Source organism: Lupinus angustifolius, chromosome LG19, assembly GCF_001865875.1.
Source record: "Lupinus angustifolius cultivar Tanjil chromosome LG19, LupAngTanjil_v1.0, whole genome shotgun sequence".
NCBI lineage: Eukaryota > Viridiplantae > Streptophyta > Magnoliopsida > Fabales > Fabaceae > Lupinus > Lupinus angustifolius.
The window spans coordinates 3,822,704-3,846,772 of NC_032027.1; the positions used below are offsets into that span (position 1 = coordinate 3,822,704).

At 32.3% G+C, this 24,069-nt stretch overlaps 1 protein-coding gene across 1 annotated transcript; it reads right to left on the bottom strand.

Moving 5' to 3' along the window:
* On the bottom strand, positions 7,234-20,682 carry LOC109334719 (FHA domain-containing protein DDL-like). The gene is made up of 14 exons (XM_019570629.1): positions 20,369-20,682; positions 18,887-19,127; positions 18,709-18,789; positions 17,680-17,787; positions 15,980-16,276; positions 15,107-15,135; positions 11,295-11,361; positions 9,600-9,657; positions 9,413-9,505; positions 8,794-8,908; positions 8,644-8,691; positions 8,511-8,556; positions 8,328-8,398; positions 7,234-7,554 (listed from the first exon to the last, which is right to left on the bottom strand). Exons 1-14 carry the CDS (start codon positions 20,647-20,649, stop codon positions 7,515-7,517), a joined length of 1,575 nt encoding a protein of 524 aa, XP_019426174.1. The 5' UTR covers positions 20,650-20,682; the 3' UTR covers positions 7,234-7,514.

Sequence of the window (24,069 nt, forward strand, 5' to 3'; positions counted from 1 at the left end):
GTGGTGATTTAACTTGATAGGGATCAAAATACTTATATGAGTCGTTGTTGAAGCTTTTCTTAGAGATGATAACTTAAGATATTTCCTCTTCTTGGTTGAGAGATTCTGGCTTCTTGTGATGCAATTGACTTACAAAGCCATATGAAGCCACTTCACCATTGCCACAATTTTGAGTTTTTTATAACTTTCCAATAGCAAATGAGATCATCCAAAAAACTGCCACAATTTTGGGCTTCTTATAGTATTCCATTAGATAATTATCAACTCAAAAACTGTCACAATATGAGATATTAACACTTATCCTTCACTTTCAATTGTGCTGGTGGACTTGGACTGGAAAGCCTTAGACCATGAAACATCTCAAAATCTGCCCCAGATTGAGAGGCTCACACTTTTCCTTTTCATACTCCATATTTCACGAATAAATCTTTAAAAATAAATACTAAAAAAATGATCATACAAATTTTGGCAAGTGTTTGGGTTATGAGTGATGATGTGGTGGTGATGATATGATTTAATTTGTGTTTTAGGCTGTGAGTGGTGATGAGGTGAAGATAATAACGAGAAAATGATTTTTAACTCTATGCATTAAAAATGAGATATTTCTATCAAAATTTATGAGTTTTGTGGAGTCAGCGATTTTTGTATTATGATGTGCATAATAAGCAAATAAATCATCAACAAGGTCTTTTAAGGCTTGTATCATGGCTTAGCTAAGTGTTTTCAATAAAAAGGGTATAAGACTCAAAAATATGTTTCCCACACCCACCTTTCACCTTTCTTCTTTATCTTATTTTCAACATTTTTCTAACATGACATTCAACAATTAAAGGAATTTTCCACGTCGTAATAAGGATGACCTAAGATGTAGGTGGATATTTTTTATGAAATGTTCCTTTTGTGATCACTGATATTGCACTTTTGCCATAACTTTTGCCTGAGATATTAATTGCAGTTTCTCAGCGGGTTTTTTTCTCTACACAATTTTTCACTTTTTTGCACTTTAAGTTAAGAACATTCCTTATATTCTTTTATCGCTCAGTCACATGATCAATGTTAAAGAATGCATTATCTTCTTTAATAATCGAATGTCAAGGAAAATGATTGAAAAGCTACCCTCCCTGGGTTATTGACATATTGAGGGTTGTTCAAAAATCATCTCCTTTTACGATGTCTAGGTTCAAATGGGATGACTAGGGATATCTTCTTAGTGTTTGGTAGTTAATAAAAAATGTCTTGTGTCATCGAACATATCTGCCTAAAAATGTCCATCATTTTGTGTTTTATATTTGCATCATCCTCCATTTTATTTTTGAATCAAATATCTCATATTAATGCATGAGTTAATTTTATTTGGGTTTATTTTGTGGTGTTTTTTTCGGTTGATGTGATTAGGTTAATATGGTTGGTAGGGTGAGGTATGAGATGGTGAAATTTGCATGATCAATGCATTAGTAAATCTTGTTAAAAAATATGTATTTGAGAGTAAATCATTTTTCATGAAAAGGGAAACACAGGTAAATGTCGATATGCTTGGCCTTGAGTGGTTCCTCAAATGAAAATTTAATGGGCCTCCAATTTTAGCTGGGGTAAGATAAATTGCATCATCTCTATTTCTTCTTGAATTTCTTCATGTTCGACTCTGATCAATTTCAATCGAGTCCAACAATAGTATATTTAAAACCAATTCTTCAATTGATGAGTGCCATTATCAATATGGACATGAAATGCATGTAGAGAAATAATTTTTATTGATGCGGAATGTGCACAAAGTGAACATTTTTATTTTTTATCATGTTACATTGATTGAAATACAACCTTTAACTCGAAATGATACATGAAATGCAAATATACTAACTTCGAGCTTATACTATATGTATATGAAGATAAATTTTGGGATGTATACATGATATGTGACTAATATTTTTGAATTTAATTTTTTAGTGCATGAGACTCTAAGAAAATGCAATTCATGATGTATATGATTCCGAATGCATGTATGAAATGTTTTTTTATATGAGAAGGTTTGCGATGATGTATATAATTTTATGTTTTTTGAAGTAGAATGTTTGAATGATTCTTTTTTACGAATGTATGAATAAATGAATAGGTGAGTGTGTATGAATGATGTGTTTATTTTTTAAAGTGTATGAATGAATGCATATTTGAATGAAAGAAATTATTTCTCTTTTTGAATGCATGAATGGATGCTTAAGTCAATCAATGAGATTTTTTATTTTTGAATATAATGAATGAATGCATATGCCAATCGACGAAGATTTTATTCTTGAACGTAATGAAAAAATGCATGACTCAATTATGAAGATTTTTTATTTTTGAATGCAATGAATGAATGCATAAGTCAATTAGTGACGATTTTATTCTTGAATGTAATAAATAAATGCATGAGTTAATTAATGAAGATTTTTTTATTTTTGAATGCAATGAATAAATGCATAAGTCAACCAATGAAAATTTTATTCTTGAATGAATACACAAATGAATGAATGTTCGAATAATATATTTTTAGATGCATGTATGTATATATACATGTATGAGTTCAGTATGATAAATATGATATACTTAATAGGTTTTGTGGGTTATCTAAGACCCTAACCCTAGGATGGGATATAAGGCCTTTATATGAAACATCTTGTAGGGTCTGCTTATAAGGTGTTCAGATTGCATCCAATCACAAAGAGAGGAAACCCAAATACCCTAGGGATTACACGTGGGGCCTGTAGTCCACAATGGTAAGGCCCATAATATTTGGTAACAACCTGGATGGTTCATCATGCCAGTGTAAGTGAAGCCCAAAGTCCTCACCGACAAGGCGAATGTCCATTCTAATCTAATGTTCGGGTATAGAGCATATACTTATGCTAATATGATAATGTTTTGAAAAGGATAACAATAAAATAAAACAAAAATGAAAATGAAAATAAAAATCCATGCATTTAATTTTTATGGGTCTCACTCTCTTTAAAAAAATCCTCAACAAAGTCGCCAGTTGTCGCGACCCAATTTTCGGCTGCACGACCTCATTAGAGTCGCCACTACATTTTTTCAACTAAAAAAATATAGAAAAATCTTCTGGCCCAATCACATTGGGCCTTGGACTTTGATATCCAGGTTTGGGAGTCAATTACACATTAGGGGAGGTATTATCACACCATTTGTCCGTTTGAACGGTACCCTACTATATTGCATGGATTATTAATTGTTTTATTATTAAGTTTTTACCAAAAAATAAATAGTTTTTATTATTATGTCGAACAAGAGTGATCTTGGTCCTACGTATCCCTTTTTCGGAATCAAGACTACGTAGTTTTTTGGGTAGAAAAAGTTTGTTTGTAAGGTTGATTTTATTTCTTAAAAGAAGTAGCATTTAAATTATTATTTTTTAAAATGAGTGAAGCACATCCCTTACATCCGATATCACATCTCATATTAAAGTTTAGTTAAGAAATTCCATTTTTTGTTTTTTATTTAAAATCCGTTTTTTTTAACATGAGCGAAGCATAGCTCTTACGTCCGATATTGCATCTCATATTTGAAAATTTTGGTAATGTGATTTCATTTTTTTATTGACTCATAGATCTTTGTTTTATATATATTTTCAATAAGTTTTCAATTGATATATGGTGAGAAACTAATTAATTACCTATTTTATATGTTGCACTATGTATACAAAAAGTGTATCGTTTATACATTTATTTTTTTGATATAGTTATAGTTATATGTTACAATCATGATAATTATTATTACTAATGTAATTATTGATAACAAAAGTAAAACTACTATAAAAGAAAGTAATGAAAATGACATACCTCTCATACTGATTCCAGCAATGGAATGTTGCAACTCTCAAGAAAAGTGGTGCAAAAAAGGTTAATCAATGCCAAGCGGGCATGTAGGAAGTTTGTGTGCAAAAACAAACTCAGAGACATGATTGAAGCTTCTCTAAATTGTATTCTAATGCAATTATAATTTCTCCCGAATATCTTTGTGTTTTTTCTCATTTTTGTGTATGAGAGATCTTGAATTATTGTTTTTGGTTGAAGATGGTTATTTCTTGATGATTGTGCATGAAAGATGATGTTTAGAGAAGAAAATGATTGATGAATGTATTTTTTTATTGAAAGAATGGTTGAGGATTATTGGGAGTAGATGATGTGTGAATGATTTTTTAGAGTGAATGATTGATGGTGGATTTTTTGAGTATGAATGATTTTTTTAATGGATTGTGATTTGTTAGGGAAAAAATGGTTTTTGTGCATGAGAAATTTTTGTGATTGTGGATGTGCTTGTGGTGTAATTTTTTTATTTCGAAACTTTAAAAAATATGTAGGATAATGAAGATGAAAAATATGTTGTGAGTGACAACGAATTCTATATCTCACTAACTTTGTGTTATGTCTCTTTTGTTGCTCTCTTCTCTATTTTGATGAGGCTCAAACCTCCATTTATAGCATTATTTCTCACATGTTTAAAAAATAAAATCATTATTAGCTCAAAGAGAGGATCAAGTTGATTTTGAAGAAAAAAATAATGTCTACTTAAAGCTAAATTGAACACATATTTGAAAATCAAATCAAATCAAATCTCTATTAACTTCCAATAGGAAATTAAGGAGATTCTAATTTTTGCCTTTAATTCAAATACAATAGTTTAATTTTTGTTACGATGATGATTAAATCTTTGAAATTTGAATTTAATAAAATTACGAAATTAACAAAAAATCAAATTTAAATTATTTTTGTCTTGGGACACCTAAAAATGTAATTTTTGATAGAAAATACGCGAAAAACATATTTTAATTTCATCTGTTATTATTTTTTGAAAATGTATTTTGGGCCGAACAAAATTGAATATTCATACTACTTATTCAACTATTCTTAATATATAACTATAAGGACGAACCGATAACCTAGAGATAGATCTGAACCCGTCCTTTTTTAATGACGAGTCTATCCTTTTAATCGGGTCTGTCCTTTTTTATTTATTTAGACGGTTGAGAACCGTCCCTAAGTAGGGATGGCAACGGGCGCGATAGTGATTTCCCGTGCCCAAATCCATAATATTTGCGGGTACCCGTGCGGGTAGCGGGTATTTAAGGGTACCCAACGAGTTTTTAATTTTAATTATATTTATATAATTTGTAATAATCAATATGTAGAAATAATTGTAACATGAATAATATGACATTTATATGATAAGTTTATTATCATAGTTAAATATTTGTAATTTATTATGAATAATAATAAAGTATATGATATATAATCTTAAAATAATAATAAATATATATAAAAATTTAACTAAAAACTAAATATATAAATTTGCGGCTACCCGTGAGGCGGGTATCACAAAATCCGCTCCCGCCCATAAGCTACTATTGCGGGTACCCGTTGCAGGTATTTCCACGGGTACCCACAAGTCGGGTTTTTTGTCATCCATATCCCTAAGTCATCAGGTTGAGACGGACGGATCGGACCGGATCTTGCTCATACCCTAACACTGACAATGTAAGTTTTTATACCGTCACTATATCTTTTACCATTCATTTATATTTAATCATCAACTTTTAAATTAAAAATAATTAAAATGAATAATAAATAATAAATTGAATATATATAAATATTTATATTATCAGTATATACCCTTCTTAATACAATGCATCCAATATAAGACTAAAAAATTCTGATAACTCCACATAATAATTGCATACACCTAATAGTCTTATTGCAATTCTGGAATAAATATATATAAATTAAAGACTGATAGATTTACAAAAGTGAGATTTTTGAACTTGTGAACACAAAACAACCTCTTAAATAAAAAAAAACTCGCCTATTCAAATCAAAAAAATTAGAATGAACAGAAAGAGATCGAGCATCCTCATCCAATATACATAACAGGACTACCCATATGTACATTTATATGAAGTACATGGATAGTCTTTTGATGTTTTACCCATGATGACTTAAGAATTAAGATCATGACTTTTAGTGCCTACGATGATCATGATCTTGATGATATATATATTTATGTGTGTGTGGGGTCAAGGTAAGGAGAGTATGCACTCATTTTCTCAGAATTAAGTTACATTTGTTTAAGAGAAAATGTACACTATTTTCATATACATCATAAGTAATTAAGATTGTATTCTAGTTCTTGTATGTAATTTTCGTTCCGCATTAAAAAATGGGTGTTACACGATTTAGGTAGGAACTAGAGCAGGTTTGTCTTGCTAGCCTATGACAAGTTGGAATGAAATCAGTACTCAAGAGTTGTTAGTCATTGTGGCAACAGTCCTTGAGAATGAAAATAGTTAGAGTATCAAAGTCTATAGAAGTTCATGTGAAACAATCCACCTCAATTTGAAAGAGGATTTAATTCAGAAGGCGCTTATTGGTGACTTAAGGACATAGAGAACCTATGTTGGTTGGAGAAATTATGACATGATACAAATGGAGGTAGACCAAAGAAAAATCAATTGGATCACTTTTTGAGAGAAGTTTTTATAAAATTCTTTTCAAATGATGTTAATCAAAAGAATGGAGTAACTTTTTGGAGCAAGGAAACATCACAATTGATGAATATGTTGTAAGATTTTAAGAGTTATCCAAGTTCTCCAAGTATTTCGAACGAGGAGAGAATGAAAGAGCAAAGTGTATTAAGTTTAAGGATGTTCTCAATATGGGATTGGATGATTATTGGAAAGAGAGTGGTATGGAGGAATATGTTGAAGATATGGAGAAGAGTCAAGGTTGAGGCTAAGGGGACACTACCGATTTAGACGATTATGTTAAGGGGATTATGATGGAGGACACTGTTTAAAGTTCTAAATCGTGATCAAGTTCTAATGATGAGCTTGGTCGTTATTGTCAATGTTTATATATGGATGGATTAATGTCAAATATGACAACTTTATCTATATTTAGACTAATAGGCTAATGCATTTGAAGTGTTATAGCAAATGAAAACCAAAACAATAAAATATTAGATCAGATTTGATAATGTAATAAATTCAATACCACCAGCACAATTGCAAACATATTTTGATTGGATAACTATTTTAGTGCAATATTTATACACTTTAATAATTTATACACACTACGTTATCAACTATTCATTTATATTTAAAAGTAAATAGTAACTGAATTGGATTAATAAATAATGCAATGACTATGTAAAAAACTCTTAGGCAGTTAGTGTTTACATCTTTTTGTCTGACTTTTTACCTCAACCTATTAAAACCAAACCACAAATACCCCCTTACTCATATACTCAATACTTATCAGTCAGCTTATATTAGTGACAAGTTTATCAAATTTTCATTGGAAAGGGGCCTCAAAATGTATGTAGTTTACAGCTTAAAAAAATAGATGAGTATGACATTAATTTATGAAGAAACTTGCAGACAAACTAATCTACACTTTTCTAAAAAGAGAGACTACACAAGTTGGACACGATGAGGGAGGTGGGAATGGATTTGGAGAGGTCAATGTCAATTACCCGATTGAGTTCTCATGTAGTAATACATATTCTCGGCTGCATTTGGAAACAAGAAAAGTTAACTATAAAGAACAGAGTATTAAGACAGAAAATTTATTATTGCTTTGACATTCTCAGAAATCAATAAGTGGCTTTATAGATATCTAACAGGGTATTATTATACACGCATTCAATAAGAGGACTAGACATGCATCATTCAATTGGTGGTCAGAAATTGCTTGCATTAACATGCACCAGAAACGCAAAATTATTGAGAAGCAAAACTGAATTTGTCAAACCATTAAATTTTAATCAGTCAACATGCATAATTGTTGACACATTGTTTACAGCAAAAAGATTTTAGCTGACATGGTCCACGAAAAGCCAATTTATTGTCTTATAACCTAACTACTTACTATCTTTTTGCGAGTTGAGTTTTGGAAGGTGGAAAGAAAGGAAAGGTTTTGGAACAATCTCATTCATGGCTCAAGTCTTTCCTTTCCCCTCCAAAACTCAATATGCAAACAGCCAAACAGGCCCTTAAGGACCTAAGGACCTCCTAGTAATCACTTAACATAGTCCTTTTCCATTTCCTCTATCTATACCTAATTTCCGGAAAAAAAAACATAGGTTGTAATAATGAACGTTTCAGATTATGTATGAATAGAAGCCATAGAATAAAACCCTTTTAACAATAGGAAGTGGGAACAACTAGGAAATATTCATAAAAAAACCACACGATAAAATTTTTCCAAATAACTTTTAATCAAACAAAAATGTATTGTATTTTAAGCATCATGAAAAACAAAGAATGAATACTTGTTACTTACCTACTATTACCAAATTTAATGGTGTCCCTTTCCCTAAGCTCGTAGTATCGTTGAGGTTCGATGGGACTCTCCTGCAAAAACAGAAAGCATGGGGTAAATTCATTAGGCATCTGACTTCAGCTTGTTCATTGCTACCTGACCATAAATGAAGAAACTAGTCAAAGGCATTCAATGACAACTCACATTAACAAAAGTTTTGTTTGTGCTTCCGAGATCCATTATGTAAGGCCTAGCACATATCACATAGATATTAGGTTTTACAGGCGCAGAAACATTAGGCAGTATATGTAGAGTTGAGAGAGAAAAAAGGCCTTACCTTATTTGCTTTGATACTGTACCATCAGGTTCCTCATTTTCAACTTGCCTAATAAGAAAAGGAGTTTTATAAAAGATACAAAACTTGATCAGAGTTTAAACACAAATAACAAAAGGAAACCCCATGGGGTTGCTTAACTTAATGAAATACCGGAATTGAATAACAGCATGTTGCTTGCTGCAAGATGGATGGTCTGTTGGGATATCAGCAACCCTTCTTTCCCTTCCAAAAAGATAACAGCTTTGTCGATGTATATATAGGGGCTCTGTTAATCATATGTATTTATTTTAGAAGACACAGGTAAAAACCAAGAAAGTTGTAATTCTATTTATGCTCATTGACACTGTAGAAGATATCAATATAACAAATCAGTTGCAAGAAGAATTGACAAAAAAGCATGATTAAAATTAAGAATTGAAATTGTGCTAGAGAAAGAAGGAAATTGCACACATGAAATACAATTAAATATAGAAGTAGAAGAGGGATGCAGACAAAGGACTCGGCTGAAAAAAAGATCACCCTGATGGCTAGAGTATTAGAAACTCATCCAAATTCCAACGAAAAATAGATAGTAATAATCATGATAAAAAAGTAAAACCATATAAATATATAAAATGGTCAGGATTCAAGACTTGGCAAGCAGAGCTAATTCTTGGCAGTAAAAAGCACACTTCTATGAATTTAAAACAGGACATCAGTAACATAAGACAAAAAAAGAAATATAAATAGTATAGTTTTTGTGTAGATTGCAGAAGCTATAAAGTCTTACCGTTTAGCACTTCACCAGCCTTGAAAACATAAAGTCTCCATTTAATATCAGGTTTTCGAGCTTCTGGAGGCTCATTGAACAACAAAGTAACACCTGGCAGAAATATTTTTTGGCAAACAATGAATAAAGATGGAAGACAAATCACTTAAATATAAAACAAATAGTGCTAAACTAATTAGGACCTGACCTCTGAATCGATTTGTTTCAGCTGCAAGCTTTCCAGATAGTTCAAATGAAGGTTTTTGCTGCAAATGGCAGAAATTTTCAGAAAAACCAACAGGAGAAAATTATAATATTGTAGTTAGCATCCTCATTTATATAACGATAATAGTAGATTTTAAATTGTTATATCATAATATTTTTCCTTGTATTGTAATGCAACTCTAGTTAATATAGGCAAACTGAGCATTGGCTACACATGTCATTAAGGTTATTGCTATGAATTGAAGAGGATTAAAAAAAGAAAGCTACAAATCTCTAAGGGTCCGTTTGCGAGTTAGATTTCAGAGGAGAAAGAAGGAAAATAGAAGGCTGCAGATTTCAGAGCCATGAAATACAGTTGTAAGATGACTCTGAAGCTTTCCATTTCTCTTCCTTCCCCTCCAAAACCCAACTTGCAAATGGATCCTAAAAGATCTAAGTCCTCATTTACACAATAGCAACAATAATGATAGCTTTTAAATTGTTAAACTACATTATTTTTCCTTGTATTCCAATGTATCTCTAAGTAACATAGACAATCATATCATGTTACATTTATAAAATTGTTAAAATTTATTAAAGTATATCAGAATATCTTAAATTATCTTATAGAGAATATCTAGATAATACTTAGATATAGAGAGTATCTTCTAATAAATATGATGATTATATCTTAGAGTTGTTTATAGTATCTTAAAATATCTCTTTATCTTATATGTTATGTTTTGTTTCCTTAGGTATTTAGGAGTCTAGTATCAGTATAAATAGGGGTTAATACTATGTCTTTTGTATCACAATATCATCATTTACAATATTATCAAATACAATTTATTATTTAGAGCATTCATTTATCACATTCCATATCATAAACTCTATAATTTCAACATGATATCAGTGTCACGTGACTTTGGTCCCAACTTCTATCTGGTAGTCATCGACCAAAAGATGCCTCTTAGTCATGGGTTAGAGGTAACTCATCACTTGGTCAAACAGATTTTTGTGGAGGGGATATCTTAGGAAGTAAGTCTCACATCGTCCGTCTCATTCTCAATTAGTTTTGAGATAGAACCTTAACAAAAATATAGCTATTAGTTCCCTCCGTTCTTTTCTCTTTCTCATTTTCAAAATCATTAACATATCTTTTTCTTTTCTTTTTGATAGAACACAATAGCACCACTTGATCCCTATATAGTCGGCCCCACCTAGTGGAAAAAGTCTTTCCTTCTCAATAAGACATTAATACATTCGAAGGTAATATCTAGAGCCTAGATGTATCACTCTAGCCTCCATGAAGGCATGTAGCATACTTGATGTGATATCCTTATTTATTTCTTCCTTGAAAAGAATAATCTATATGGCATATAGTCATAAAATTGGTAGATGTGATTCTTCCAAAAACATCAAAATGGGCAACACAAGGAGGCATTTTCGGTTGAACCATAATGTTCACATTGCACAGCATCTATCTCAAAAAATTCGCAGTAGAAGCCTCCTAAAGATCATAGAAAGACTCAACATTATGAAGATTAACAATAAAATACAGTGGAGTAAACAAGTCATACTTCCCACAGGTTAAATTATTCAGAAAGGATCTTAACCCCTAACCAACAATACAAAAGGATATATGGATAACTACATTATATTACAGACACGAGATCCTACAAAAAGAACACATAGTTACCTTTTGTTTCTCTTCTAAAGCTTCCTCAGCAGCCTTCATCTTCGCAACAGAGTCGTCCTCATCATTCCTATAATCAAACTCTTATCAGATGCTATGCCAACCAACTATAATCTTTACAATAATATAGCAGAGACTTTTAAGAAAATAAAAGGCAAGAAACAGAATATAACAAAAGAAAGGACCTCTAGCTAATTAACAAACTAATGGGATTTCAGTTTTACTACCAAGACTAAGGATTTTCAACTTTATTCAAATAAGTGTACTGGGATAATTGCAAATAAAACTTTATTAAAGTGAAATCAATAAGGGATAGATATACTCCACTTGTAAGAAAAACGACCGTTTAAGAATGATTGGAAAACAGTAAAAGATAAGTGTTGCAAAATATATCTGAATAATCAAAATACCAAAGAGATAAAGAGGGAAAAGTGGTGCACCAATACTTATGGACTTGGATTAGCTGCAGTTAAAAAATTGAGATGCAGTTGATGCAGTCAAGGATCCAACAATTCATACATTCTTTATTTTATTTTCAATATTGTCACAGAATAATTTCTATGGCTGAGATGCAAAGCAGTGACAAAAGTAATGGCAGCAAATCCATTTGTGCTATTTCGCAAAGGTTCGGTCACCAACAAACTCCATAGTTGAGGTTTGACCAATTATTTTTCTCTTAAAACAGTGAGACTCCATCTCTTTTGATATGTGAACAGAAAACTGTTTGGGGCCTAGTACATCCATTTTTATTAGCTATTCATATTTAGCTCTGCATGCTATTCCAATTTTGAATATTTAACCGTATAATCTCCAATAAGTTCTAGGGCAGATAAAACTAAATCATATCTTACAAGCACAATTTATTGCTCTGATATTCTCATAGATGATCCAAATTAAGATTACACTTAGGCTATGCAACATCAGGTGCATGAGCTAGGCCCTTGATGTGCTAGTTGTTCAACCATCAAGGATACACAACGAAGCAGGCAGGGAGCAATTGAACAAAAAAGCTAAAAGCTTAATAATCTAAAAAGCAAAGAACATTATGCATGAATTGCAATAAGAACCACCCTAATCACAAACTATTAGGGGTTTTTGCTCTGGGTAGTCGATAGCACGCAATAGCGGTGCGATAGCAGAGGTTGCGGAGGTTACCGTCCCTCCCCGCGACGGAATGGCACATCACAGTGCAGCTGGCCGTCACACCCGTCGCGGGTTGAGTTTCAGCAGAGGCATGGGCCAGAACCCACTGTAGAACCTGCTTCAGGTTGAAGAACCCTAATTTAATGGGAAATGTCAATTTTGCCCTTACTTTTTAGTTATTACATGGCATTGGTTTGTTAGGTTTTTTTTATAAAACACTCCTCTCTTCACGTGACACTTCTTCCCCTTCTTCTCCTCCCTTCTCTTCCCTTCTTCTCCTCCTTTCCGGTTCCCTCTTCCCCCTTCCCGTCTGCCCCTTCTGTGAATTTATTTTTGGTTTCCATCTTTACATGTTCAACACTTTCATCTTAATGTATTACTTTATATTTTTTGTTTTCCTTTTATTTTCCCCTTCCCTTCCTTTTGTGAGTTTCTTTTTGTTGTCAAAACATAAAGAGTATGAATTACTTATATTTTTATGTTTTTGGTGCATTTGTATATTTATATGTGGAGGATATAACATGTAATTTTGTGTATTTTAAGTTTTTCTTTGTGTATTTATATGTTTAGTATATAAATTACTTATATTTTTCCCTTAGTTGTAGCGGTCATACCGCTACCCGCTATCCGCAATTGACTACCTAGGTTTTGCTAGATCTTTCAATTAGCATTTAATCCTGTCTATAGTCAAACTCCATAATCCATACTTGATATTAATCATTTCAAAATAATTGTTGCTATACTTTTCAATTTGTGCCCCTAGTCATTCAACTCCTATGATCCTCTTTGATGAAACCAAGTAACTATTTCTAATGGTGACATTTACTCTCACAACTTAAAACAATATAAATAGTTGTATCTCACTTAGTATTGTTAAAAGGCCGCCATGGCAGATGGCCGTGGCTTTTTCTAGCCAGTCGCCATTAGCAATTTCAAAAAAACCGCCACCTGGCCTTGTCCGCCATTTACACGAAAGTGGCGCCATGGCAGTATGGAAGTGGAAGCGCCATGGCGGAAAAGACAAAACTCAATATAAATGGGCTATTCTAGGTAGGGTTTTTTAAATAAATAACATATCGGGTCGGGTTTTAGGCCCAATTCTTGGTTAAACCATGAATCCTCTATTTTTAGAAAAACTCATCCCCGATATGGCGTCTTTACAGTTTACGACTAGCTTCTGCCTCCGCCGTTAGTGTTGCTGTCTGCCGTCACTGTCGGCTGCTATCACCTCCCGTTGTCGTTTGCAGTCTCTTTATTTACCATTTTCTTCATTTTTCTTAACTGTTATATTATTTATTTTAAAACTAATACTATTTTTTATGAACTGTAATTTTGTTTTCTAGAAAACTTTTAATTTTATTAAACTATTATTCTTGTTCCCTATAATTTATTTAGTTAAATGCATAATCTGTATTCTATGTTTTTTCGAACTGCATATTATTTTTCCTAAACTGTAGTTGATATTTTTTCTGGATTGCAGTTTCTATTTTATTCTGGGCTGCAGTTTATATATATATATATATGTATATGTATATATATATATATATCTTTCTGAAATGCAGTTTGTTTTGTCTATTGTGTTATATTTTTTAATTATTTTTTTCAAATGATGATGCCCGCTATTTGGCCACAACGCCATCCGCAATGCTATGATGGTGGAATTTTGGCAACCACTACCAATTCTTCAAGTTGTTGTCCTTATTTGGACACATTAATCCCATTATATATAAATTTTATTGTTTTTGTAGGCGTTCTCTATGGCATTTTGTCCCTTAGCACCCCAGCATTCTAGACCATACAACATAATTAGATGCTCACCACATGCATTGACTCTCACTTCAACAACCTTCTTCATTTCCATCTCAGACACTTGTTGTACAGCATGAATTGTCTCATCTCCATCGATGCTAACCAATGCACATAGAAGCCCGTATATTGAGATTCCAGTAGGCAATCTAATGCCTTGCATGATGTTAAATGATATAATCTCATTTCAAATACTCATTCTCACCTAAGATTCACCAAACTTCTTTTTAAACTTCTCTTCAAATTACATTTTCACCCAATAGAAAAATGTCTTATCCTAATAACATGTGATCGGCTACATTGACGAAATAATGTCATTGGGCTCCATCCATAACAAAAAAATTTAATAAAATTTTCTTAAAGTTAAACCAAATGTCAGCTATACTAAAATCATAAGCTACAGATTACATTAGAACATTTGTTTGTGCTTTTATAGATGTCCATATATATCTCCTTTCTTACCTTTATATTCATGTTTGTCATCTCATGTACTCAACAGTTGCTACACATGTCATCAATACAGCAAAGGCCTTGCTAAATTCTTCACTACATTAAGGTTCAGTGTGTTCATCACAAAAAGGAAATACCCCCTTGGAATATAATTTTAGATTTAGATACATGTTCAAAGATTTTATAGAGTTATACAATAGCTACAACTCTGTAGCAACCTTGCCCCTGTATTTTGGACTGTGTCCAAACAAGAAAGGCAGCTTTGCTTCAGTGCAATTTGAAAGAAAGATAAAAAACAATAAATCTAAATTTACCCTTGCCCCTGTATTTTGGACTGATCCAATATGCATATATAGTACTAATAATAATATATTTGGCTTAAAAATATGCAATTCAAAGTTGAAATAGAAGCTTACATTTGTTCAGCTCCTCTGGAGTTTGTTACCTGCAAGGATTAGACAGCAGAACTGGTAAGAACTGACCCAAGAGAAAACTGGATCTAAACATGCATAAAAGGACTAAAGAGACCACAATATTTACTAAAAATTGATACCACAATAAAGGGGTCAGAAACAAGGGAAATGCAAAAAATAATTGTCAAAAGTGAGATGGAATTAATAAATCAAAACTTTGAGGATCAAGAGGGGAGGGAGGACAAAACCAATCTGCCTTGAAAGAAAAGTCAGACATGGGAATTTGAAAGTGACTCTTCCATACCAAATTTAGCACCAGAATACTTGTAAAAAGTGCAAATATATGTTGTTCCCCATTGAAGAATGGTTATCCCTAAAACAGTACATTGACTTGAAATGAGCTACCCCTTGCCACCCTGGGCACACCCAAGAAATATAAGACAAAGAAAGCAAGAAAATCAAAAACATTTTTTAAGACAGAGAATGAATCACATTAATCCGCTCCTCTTATTCAGGCTTCTACATGTATCCTCCTCCCGTGCTCAAACCATATAAGACAATATTCTAGTATCTTATCTACAAATAACAACATTTAAAAAATAAAAAAAGGGCGGCCTAGTATACTAGCCTCCAACTAGTCGGGTCTCGGGATAGTATATGCATGTGAAGACTGAAGAGACCATTTACACGAATTGAACTAATGACCTCCATATCATAAGACAACAACCTTGTTCGCCCTCTCTTTAAAAGAGTAACAATCTCGAGGTTTTAACAGCAATCGAAAAACAAATTTCAGTAATAGCATTAAAAATACAATTAAGAAAAAGAAAAAAATTATGCATAAGTGTAAAACTAGGGTTGGATATCACCGGACACCTCATCGAGAGGTTTTCCATTTGCAGCAGTGGAGGCATGAGGTTGCGGTGGAGAGTGAGACCTATGGCTTCTCTTCCCATTCCGATGGTGCTCCGGCGACCTTTCATGCCGAGACTTAAGCGACCTATTGTTCCTTCTCCCATTATCATCATCATCATCAAACTCATTGTTTTCCACCTTCTTCTTCTCTTTCCTCTCTTCTCTATCTGAACCTCTTCCTCTTCCACTCCCATGGCTCCTCTCGCTCTCGCTCTCACGTTTGCGCCCTCGTTCTCTATCCGACTGAGTTCTCTTCAACTGCTTGAAATTATAGAGATTTCATATGGAATGTGATAAATGAATGCTCTAAATAATAAATTGTATTGATAATATTGTAAATGATGATATTGTGATACAAAAGACATAATATTAACCCCTATTTATACTAATACTAGACTCCTAAATACATAAGGAAACAAAACATAACATATAAGATAAAGAGATATTTTAAGATACTATAAACAACTCTAAGATAGAATCATCATATTTATTAGAAGATACTCTCTATATCTAAGTATTATCTAGATATTCACTATAAGATAATTTAAGATATTCTAAGATACTTTAATATATTCTAACAATTTTATAAAATGTAACATGATATGATTGTCATGTTACTTTGAGATAAAAGGAAAAATTATATAGTTTAACAATTTAAAAGCTATCATTATTGTTGCTATTGTTGCTAATATAGTCATCTTACAACTGTGTTTCATGGCTCTGAAGCACTGTTGTCAAAAAGCGGCCATGGTGGTGCCATTTTTTGGCCCACCGCAATTAGCCAGTTGGGAAATGCCGCCAAATGGTTGTGTCCGCCTTTTGCTTGAAAAAGCCGCCATGGCGGTATGGCAGTGGAGGGGCCATGGCGGAAATGATGGGTTTTGGGTCGGGTTTTTGAAAGAAAAAATGGGTTGGGGCGGGTTTTTTGGCCCATTTGTGGGCTAAAACCCTAAAAACATTCTATTTCTGGTTGTCTCTCTCCCTCTACTTGCTGCCTCTCTCTCTCTTAAAACTTGTTGTCAACGTCGCCACTGCTGTTGCGGTTGCTGCCGACGTCGCCGCCCTCTTTCTTAGGACTGTTGCAGTCTTATTTCTCTCCCTCTTTCTTCGTGCTTCTCTTTTCATCCCTTGCATTAATGCAATTTTTATATTTATTTTTTCAAATTTAGTTTTTTTCTTTCCAGAATTCCATTTTTTATTTCAATTTAGTTTTTTTATTTTATTTTCAGAAATTTTTTTAAAAATTTCAGTTTACTTTTTTAGTATGTTATTTTAATTTCTATTTACATTTTATATTTGTGTTTTGCTTTGATTTTTAGTTGTGGGTCTTTACTAGACTTGTTAGTATTGTTTATTTTACTTTTTAGTATCTCTATTTTTAATTATCTAGTGATCTTATGAAGTTATGTGACGTTGATACTTAATTATTTTTTATTAAACTTTATGTTATTGTTCGATTTTTGTTTTATTGTATTATTATTTTATTTTTTTCTATTATGTTATATTATTTATTTAGTTTTTGTCAACCGCCATGATGGCTGAATTTTGGCAGCCGCCATCAGCCATGGACAGCACTGCTTAAAACTCAAAAGGCACTAAGATAATAGCACAATATCCACTTAAAAATCACAACACTAAGATAATGAAAAAAAATTGCTCACCTCCAATGTCAATTCATCACGTTTAACAAGGATCCTTACTGGATCTGTCATGAACTTATTTGTCATCTCCAGTATTTCATGAGGAAGGGTAGCAGAAATCAAGACCACCTACACATGAAGAATTCAATGATTAAGAGATCAGATACAAAAAAGTATACTTCATAATATCATCAGGCTATGGGAACTATAGCAGTATAGCACCGCACAGTATATCAAATAAATACTGACTAGATTGCACCACAAGGATTCCAGCAAGGGTGGTATGCCTACTGATCACCGAAGTAACTAGGACTAAGGATGCTGAGAGAAGCATTTAATACGGTTATAATTTTTTTTATATATATAGCATCCAGTAAGGTTATAATTTCTTTATACATAGCATCTGGTAAGGTGATAAACTAAACCTCAACCTCATAACTGAACTTTTAAGTAATTAGGCCATCATAAGTTCATATATAAAAAGTCTCCAAGAAATGTGAAACTAGATAAGAATCCCATCTAGCTATTTCATTTAAGAAAAGCAGATCACTCAAATGGTGAGTGTTGTTGCCTGCTTTTTGCAGTTCTATTGTTTGATCCAATCATAGCATCAACTTAAACTCTGAAGTCACTGATTTTTAAGTTCTAACTTTTCAAGAATTTTTTCTAATTACTAATATTCCTAGTAACCATAACCACATTAATCTCTCTCTTTCTAGATTTTGTTCATTGCCAGAGTTTCTTTTCTCCTCATGGTCACACATTTAGATGGTGTCAACCCACTTATAATTACCAAAACCATTCTTAACTACCTTCTCCCCATTCAGTAGTGAAATTTTTGTGATTTGGAATTCTGATTCGTTTCTGTTATTTTTTTATTATGTTCATTGCCACACCTTAAACTGCATTCGGTCAGTATCTGTACTTGCTAAATACTTAATTACTTACTTAACTATGCATCTCAGTTTTAAAAAGACATAACAATTCTGAATTGTAAAAATTTCATTCTGAATATATTAGAAGAGGTGCAGAGGTCAAGGGGGAGAGAACCTGAAGGTCTGGTGGGAGATATCTGTACACATCATAAATTTGATCTTTAAACCCTCTGCTCAACATTTCATCAGATTCATCCTGTCATCGAAAAGAAACATATAACATAGTTCTCAGCACAATCAGCATTAAACATTAGAGAATTTCTATCAAACAAATAGAAGTATAACGAACTCACCAGAACTAGTAACTTGATAGCTCTTGTGCGCAATGTTCTCCTTTTGATCATGTCACAAACCCGTCCTGGAGTTCCAGATACCACGTGAACTCCATACTCCAGCTTGCTCATATCTTCTCCCTCACTTTTACCACCAATGCATGCATGTGCTTGTATATTAATGAAGTCCCCAATTGCTAATATAACCTTTTCAGTCTGTGAAGCCAGTTCCCTTGTAGGAGACACTATTAAGGCTTGCACCCTGTACATAAATTTAAAATGGAAACCATAAGATAATAAATATAAAAAGTCTGCTTGAAGCAAGGAAAGATTGATATGAACAGAGCACAAATATGATATGGCCGGGGCACAGCAATTAGTATAATAGTACAACATGGAAAATCTTAAAATTATATGACATGCCATGGCTAAGGTACAATTGTACAATACAGACAATTAGTATCAAATTAACATAAAACCAAATATCTTAGCTTAAAGAGAGACTTAATGTTTTAAAATAAGCATGAGTCATTCTACGCATAATTAAATGCTAACATCTTTCTACTTATTGTGATAAGTCCATCTATGATGGTACAAAAATTCACAAACTTAAGTAAAAATTGTAGAACAAGGCTAGGAACATCCAAAAGTGTACACTGTCCATGAAATATCTGATAATGATGTGTGATTGACAAAAATTCACAAACTTAAATAAAACATCCAAAAGTGTACACTGTCCATGAAATATCTGATAATGATGTGTGATTGACAAAAACCACAGAAACAAGGCAACAATTTTGACAAGCTTGTGCTTCATGGGTTCGGAGTAGAATGACCAAGTATTAATAAGGGAATGGCCTTCCTACTAAATTTTCTATGGGATAGGAATATGCTCTTAGCTTCCCTTAAGGGCTTGACCCATGGTTGTACTGGATTATATTATTATGTGTTCAAATAACTTATAATCAAAATATTACTAAGAGCTTTTTAGAGAAAGCAATTTCTTGAAGATAGTTTCATACTAATAGGGCTGATTCTATCTTTGAAACAGTTTATAATCAAAATCTTAGCAAGAAAGTCCAAGGGCCTAACTGTGACGTACAAATGTTAGTTTATCTAGGCACTTAGGTTTAAAAAAGGAGAAGCTCAAGTTCAGCTGTTATAAGAAGCTACATATTTTAGCTTATAAAAAAGAGAAGTAATGTTAATAATTGTACCCAGACACGAGAGGTTCAGCCACGGCTCAATGGTAGAGTTGCACGGCACAACGATGGAGTTGCTTACCTTTAACCTAAAGGTAATGGTTTAAACCCTAGTAACAGTGTCTTATTTCAGTAATCATGCCACTAAGTAAAACCCCGTTCCTTTTAATTTTGAATAGTAATCAAACACACAACAATTTCTGATTTATCAAAAAAAAACTATACAACAAAAATCACAATTTTGAAACTTAAAGCAGCTAATATAAAAAAACAAAACGGTTTGCTCGAAAAAGGAACATACTCTCGAACGGAGGTATCAACGATCTGACAAACAGTGAGAGCAATCATGGAACTTTTTCCGGTACCGGACTGGGCCTGAGCGATGACGTCACGGCCCTGTATGATTGGCGTCACGGCCCGTTGCTGAATAGCAGAAGGTTTCTCAAAACCGTATTGGTAAATCCCTCGAAGAAGATCATCTTTTATTCCCATCTCTTCAAAGCTCCCTATCGCTTTTACTCCTTCCGTCGTCTCGAAATCCGCATCCTCCGCCTCTAACGCTGCCCTCCTCCGTTTCGCCATCAATGATTCTTTTTTTTTTTTTGGTTTGTTCGAATTTCGGGATTTTGTGCCCTATCCAAACAATGAGTGTCCTTATAGGCCCATAACATATTAGTCATCTTTTTATTGGATTTGGCCTTTAAAGAAAAGCCCAACCGTAACAAGTGGACTTGGGGAGTAGTGGTTTCTTTCATTCATTTTTTTCACCATTGTTAGTGTAAAAATTTATACACAATCAGTAAATTTTTATCATTCATTTATATTGTTTTTTAAATAATAATTAAACATAAATAATGTATAATATAATAATAATATGTAAAACTTATATACTATCAGTCAGTGTATACATTTTTTTCCTGTGTAGTTTTTAGAAACTTGGTAAGTAGAAATGATTTTCACCATTTCAAAGAGTGAAGCAATATGTTACTTCTCCTCTTTGTTATTTACTTGCATAGTTACATTGGGACATTTTGTCTTATTAACTAGTGTCACCTGAAACATTTTTCTTTCACTTTTTGCTAATCCTTTTTTCCAAAGTTCGCATGTCTTCTTTCAAATTTATTTTTCATTTGTTCAACAATAAAAGTAAATTATACGACCTTCCCTATGTTTTAATAAAATTATATATAACCCCTCTAATTTTTATAGATACATATACTTTCCTTTAATGTAACATATTAACTAAATATTAAAATGAATGAGTAAAATATTAAACTACTACAATTTACTTCAAACAAAGGAACTCTTATTTTCGTGGCACATGGATGCTTTCTCTTGCAAGCTTTTATAAGCAACAGTGAGAAGATGCTTAAGACAGATTAGGACAATATATATAAACTCTTATCTTCTATGTTTTTTTCATTGGGAGACATGTGTAACTCTAGCATCTGATATCGTTCAGTCGGTTGGACTTTCTGTTCCAACATTTTCAGTTCGCTACAAACATAGTATCAATCACTAGAAATTGAGCTTTAATTAGTCCAAGACATTAAATCCAATGTGAAAAAGCACCACTATTTGTGTATGTTGGGTAAGACTTATTTTTTAATATATCAAACACTCAAATTCCTCCCTTGGAAAACATACACCTCCCATATTAGTAACTGAATAATGAAAAATCTGAATTAAATCCCAATGAATTTTCCGATACTGAATTTTATCAATATGCTTTGGGTACCAATGCTGAATTTTATCAAGCTTATATATGCAACGACCATGCTATTAACTTTTTATTGTTCGATTGGTTCAACTTCATTTCTTAAGAACTTCATGTTTATCATTTAGATGAATTAAATGTTTTTGGTATTGTTTTCAAAATTTGACAAAATAAACGATTTGAAGAATTACAATAGATTTTGGTCCATGTATACATAACAATTGCAATAAAGGTAAATAAACAGTTAATGATTGCTTATTCATATAGAATATTCAATGACTTCATCCCCAGGATGAGGTTGGAGAGTTTTTATAAAGAATTATGTGAGTAATATATTCATTACAATTCTTTAGAGCATTTTATTAAACAAGTAATGAGAGGAGGTGGTTAGTGATATGTACATAACTTTATCATTTAACAACTAACTAATGATAGAGATGGTCAATGTAATATTCATATATAAATTAGGGGTGATTTATGTATGTGCTAAAAAGAGAAATAATTTATATAATTTCATAAAAATTGAGAGAATGTTTGTACTCAAGAATATAGGTAAACTAAATGTTGAGTAAACACTTATTTCCTTTGTATCAATTTTATGATCAGAATTTTTTTAAATATCAACTTAGTTTCCACATTTTTTTCTCAGTCACATGCATTGGTCCCTTAGTCAATTTGCATCCTTCATTGTTAACAAATGTGCCAATACGTCACATTATTAAGTGCACATGTGACATTTTATTTATTTTTCGAGGTGGATTTACGAATTTTCCAGTGAAACGACACAGTTTCACTTTGGAAAAGAATATATATCTTCTTCTTCCTTCCTTATCCACTAGGTCTGAATTTTTTTTATTTCAACTCAAGATTTCTATGCTGGTCCTATTATCTTTATTTTATCTTCTTTTCTGTCAATATTATTAATACTGTACTAGTCATCAAATCGATGTGGTATGGTATAGTAATATAGCAGTTCAATTGGTGGTTTACTAATTAAATCACATACTGGTGAAATTAGTTATACATATATAATATATTGACATTAATGTTGAAAAATAAATAAAAAACCAATTATTTTTTATTGATTAATTATTAGCATAATCAATAACCAGTTTGGGAAGCTTAAACAAATGCACTGATTTCTGACTCTAAAACTGAATGTATACAGGTTTTGCATGACATATCCATTATGTAAACAGATTAGGCATGAAATGATTAAACATTTATGTATGCCACTTGTTAGCACCACTTGTTAGGTATTTTAATTTTAAAGCATATTTCAATCATTCAATTATAATACAAAATTAAGACATGTTCAAGATTCACGCAAAAACAAATTCCATTTAACATAATTAGCAAGGTTCAACATAGTTACAAAATACTATGATATCACATGTTATGAATTGAGTATAACAATAACATATACTTTTTAGTTCAAGTGTACTCAATATCAAGAATAAATTTTGTAACCTTGTTAATAGACTTACCTTACTTATCCTTTGGTGATAGGTCAAGATTACCACTTGTTTGATGAAAATCTTGGTGATATGATCAATGTTGTGTATTTGACATTCAAAGTGCCCTACTCCCCCTTTCATTGTTCTTCCCTTTATCTTCTCCCTCTTTATTACTTAGAGAAGTACTCTTGGTAGGTAGCATAATATGGAAGCTTATTTAACAACCCTTCTCAACAACTTTTCTCCTTAATAACCTTGATCTACTCACCAACCTTGTACCTAGAACATCTTTTGTTGATTTTTCCCTTGATGCTCAAATGTCCTTTGGCACACCCACAAACACAAATCACTTGTCTATTTCGGGTACCCAAGTTATTTTGGGTCCCTTCTTATTAGTAACTAAGGGATCTCGACCCTTCTTTACCCAAATAGATTTGCCACTTGGTACACCAAATTTTCTAATAAAGCATGTAGTGCATGTGTGACCATGTGTACCACAATAGAAACAAGTAGGCATGTTATTATTTGACTTCTTATGCATATTAAATACTAGATTTATATATGGTCTTTTCTTATGTTCAAGTTTATATCCAATTCCAGATCGGTTACCAACGTTTCTTGTATTAGCAAGCAATGTGTTAAGGTTTTCTTGACTATATGTGAGCTTTGAAAGTTTTTTTTTCAAAATAGAATTTTCAGCATTTAAATCCTCACAAGTATCACATATAGTAGGTTGACATAATTTAGAAGTAGAGCAATCACATGAGGCACATGCATAGATAAGATCAAGAGTTTCATTTTCAAGTTTAAGCTCATCTAATTCCTTTT

What these genes read in the sequence shown, in the direction of transcription:
- LOC109334719 (XM_019570629.1), bottom strand. Translation starts at nt 20,649, where the DNA reads ATGGCGAAACGGAGGAGGGCAGCGTTAGAGGCGGAGGATGCGGATTTC. An exon ending in GTGATGAATTGACATTGGAG is followed by an intron (nt 16,277 to 17,679) that starts GTGAGCAATTTT and finishes AATTTCAAGCAG; the next exon opens with TTGAAGAGAACTCAGTCGGA. An exon ending in CATGCTGTTATTCAATTCCG is followed by an intron (nt 8,692 to 8,793) that starts GTATTTCATTAA and finishes TTTTCTTATTAG; the next exon opens with GCAAGTTGAAAATGAGGAAC.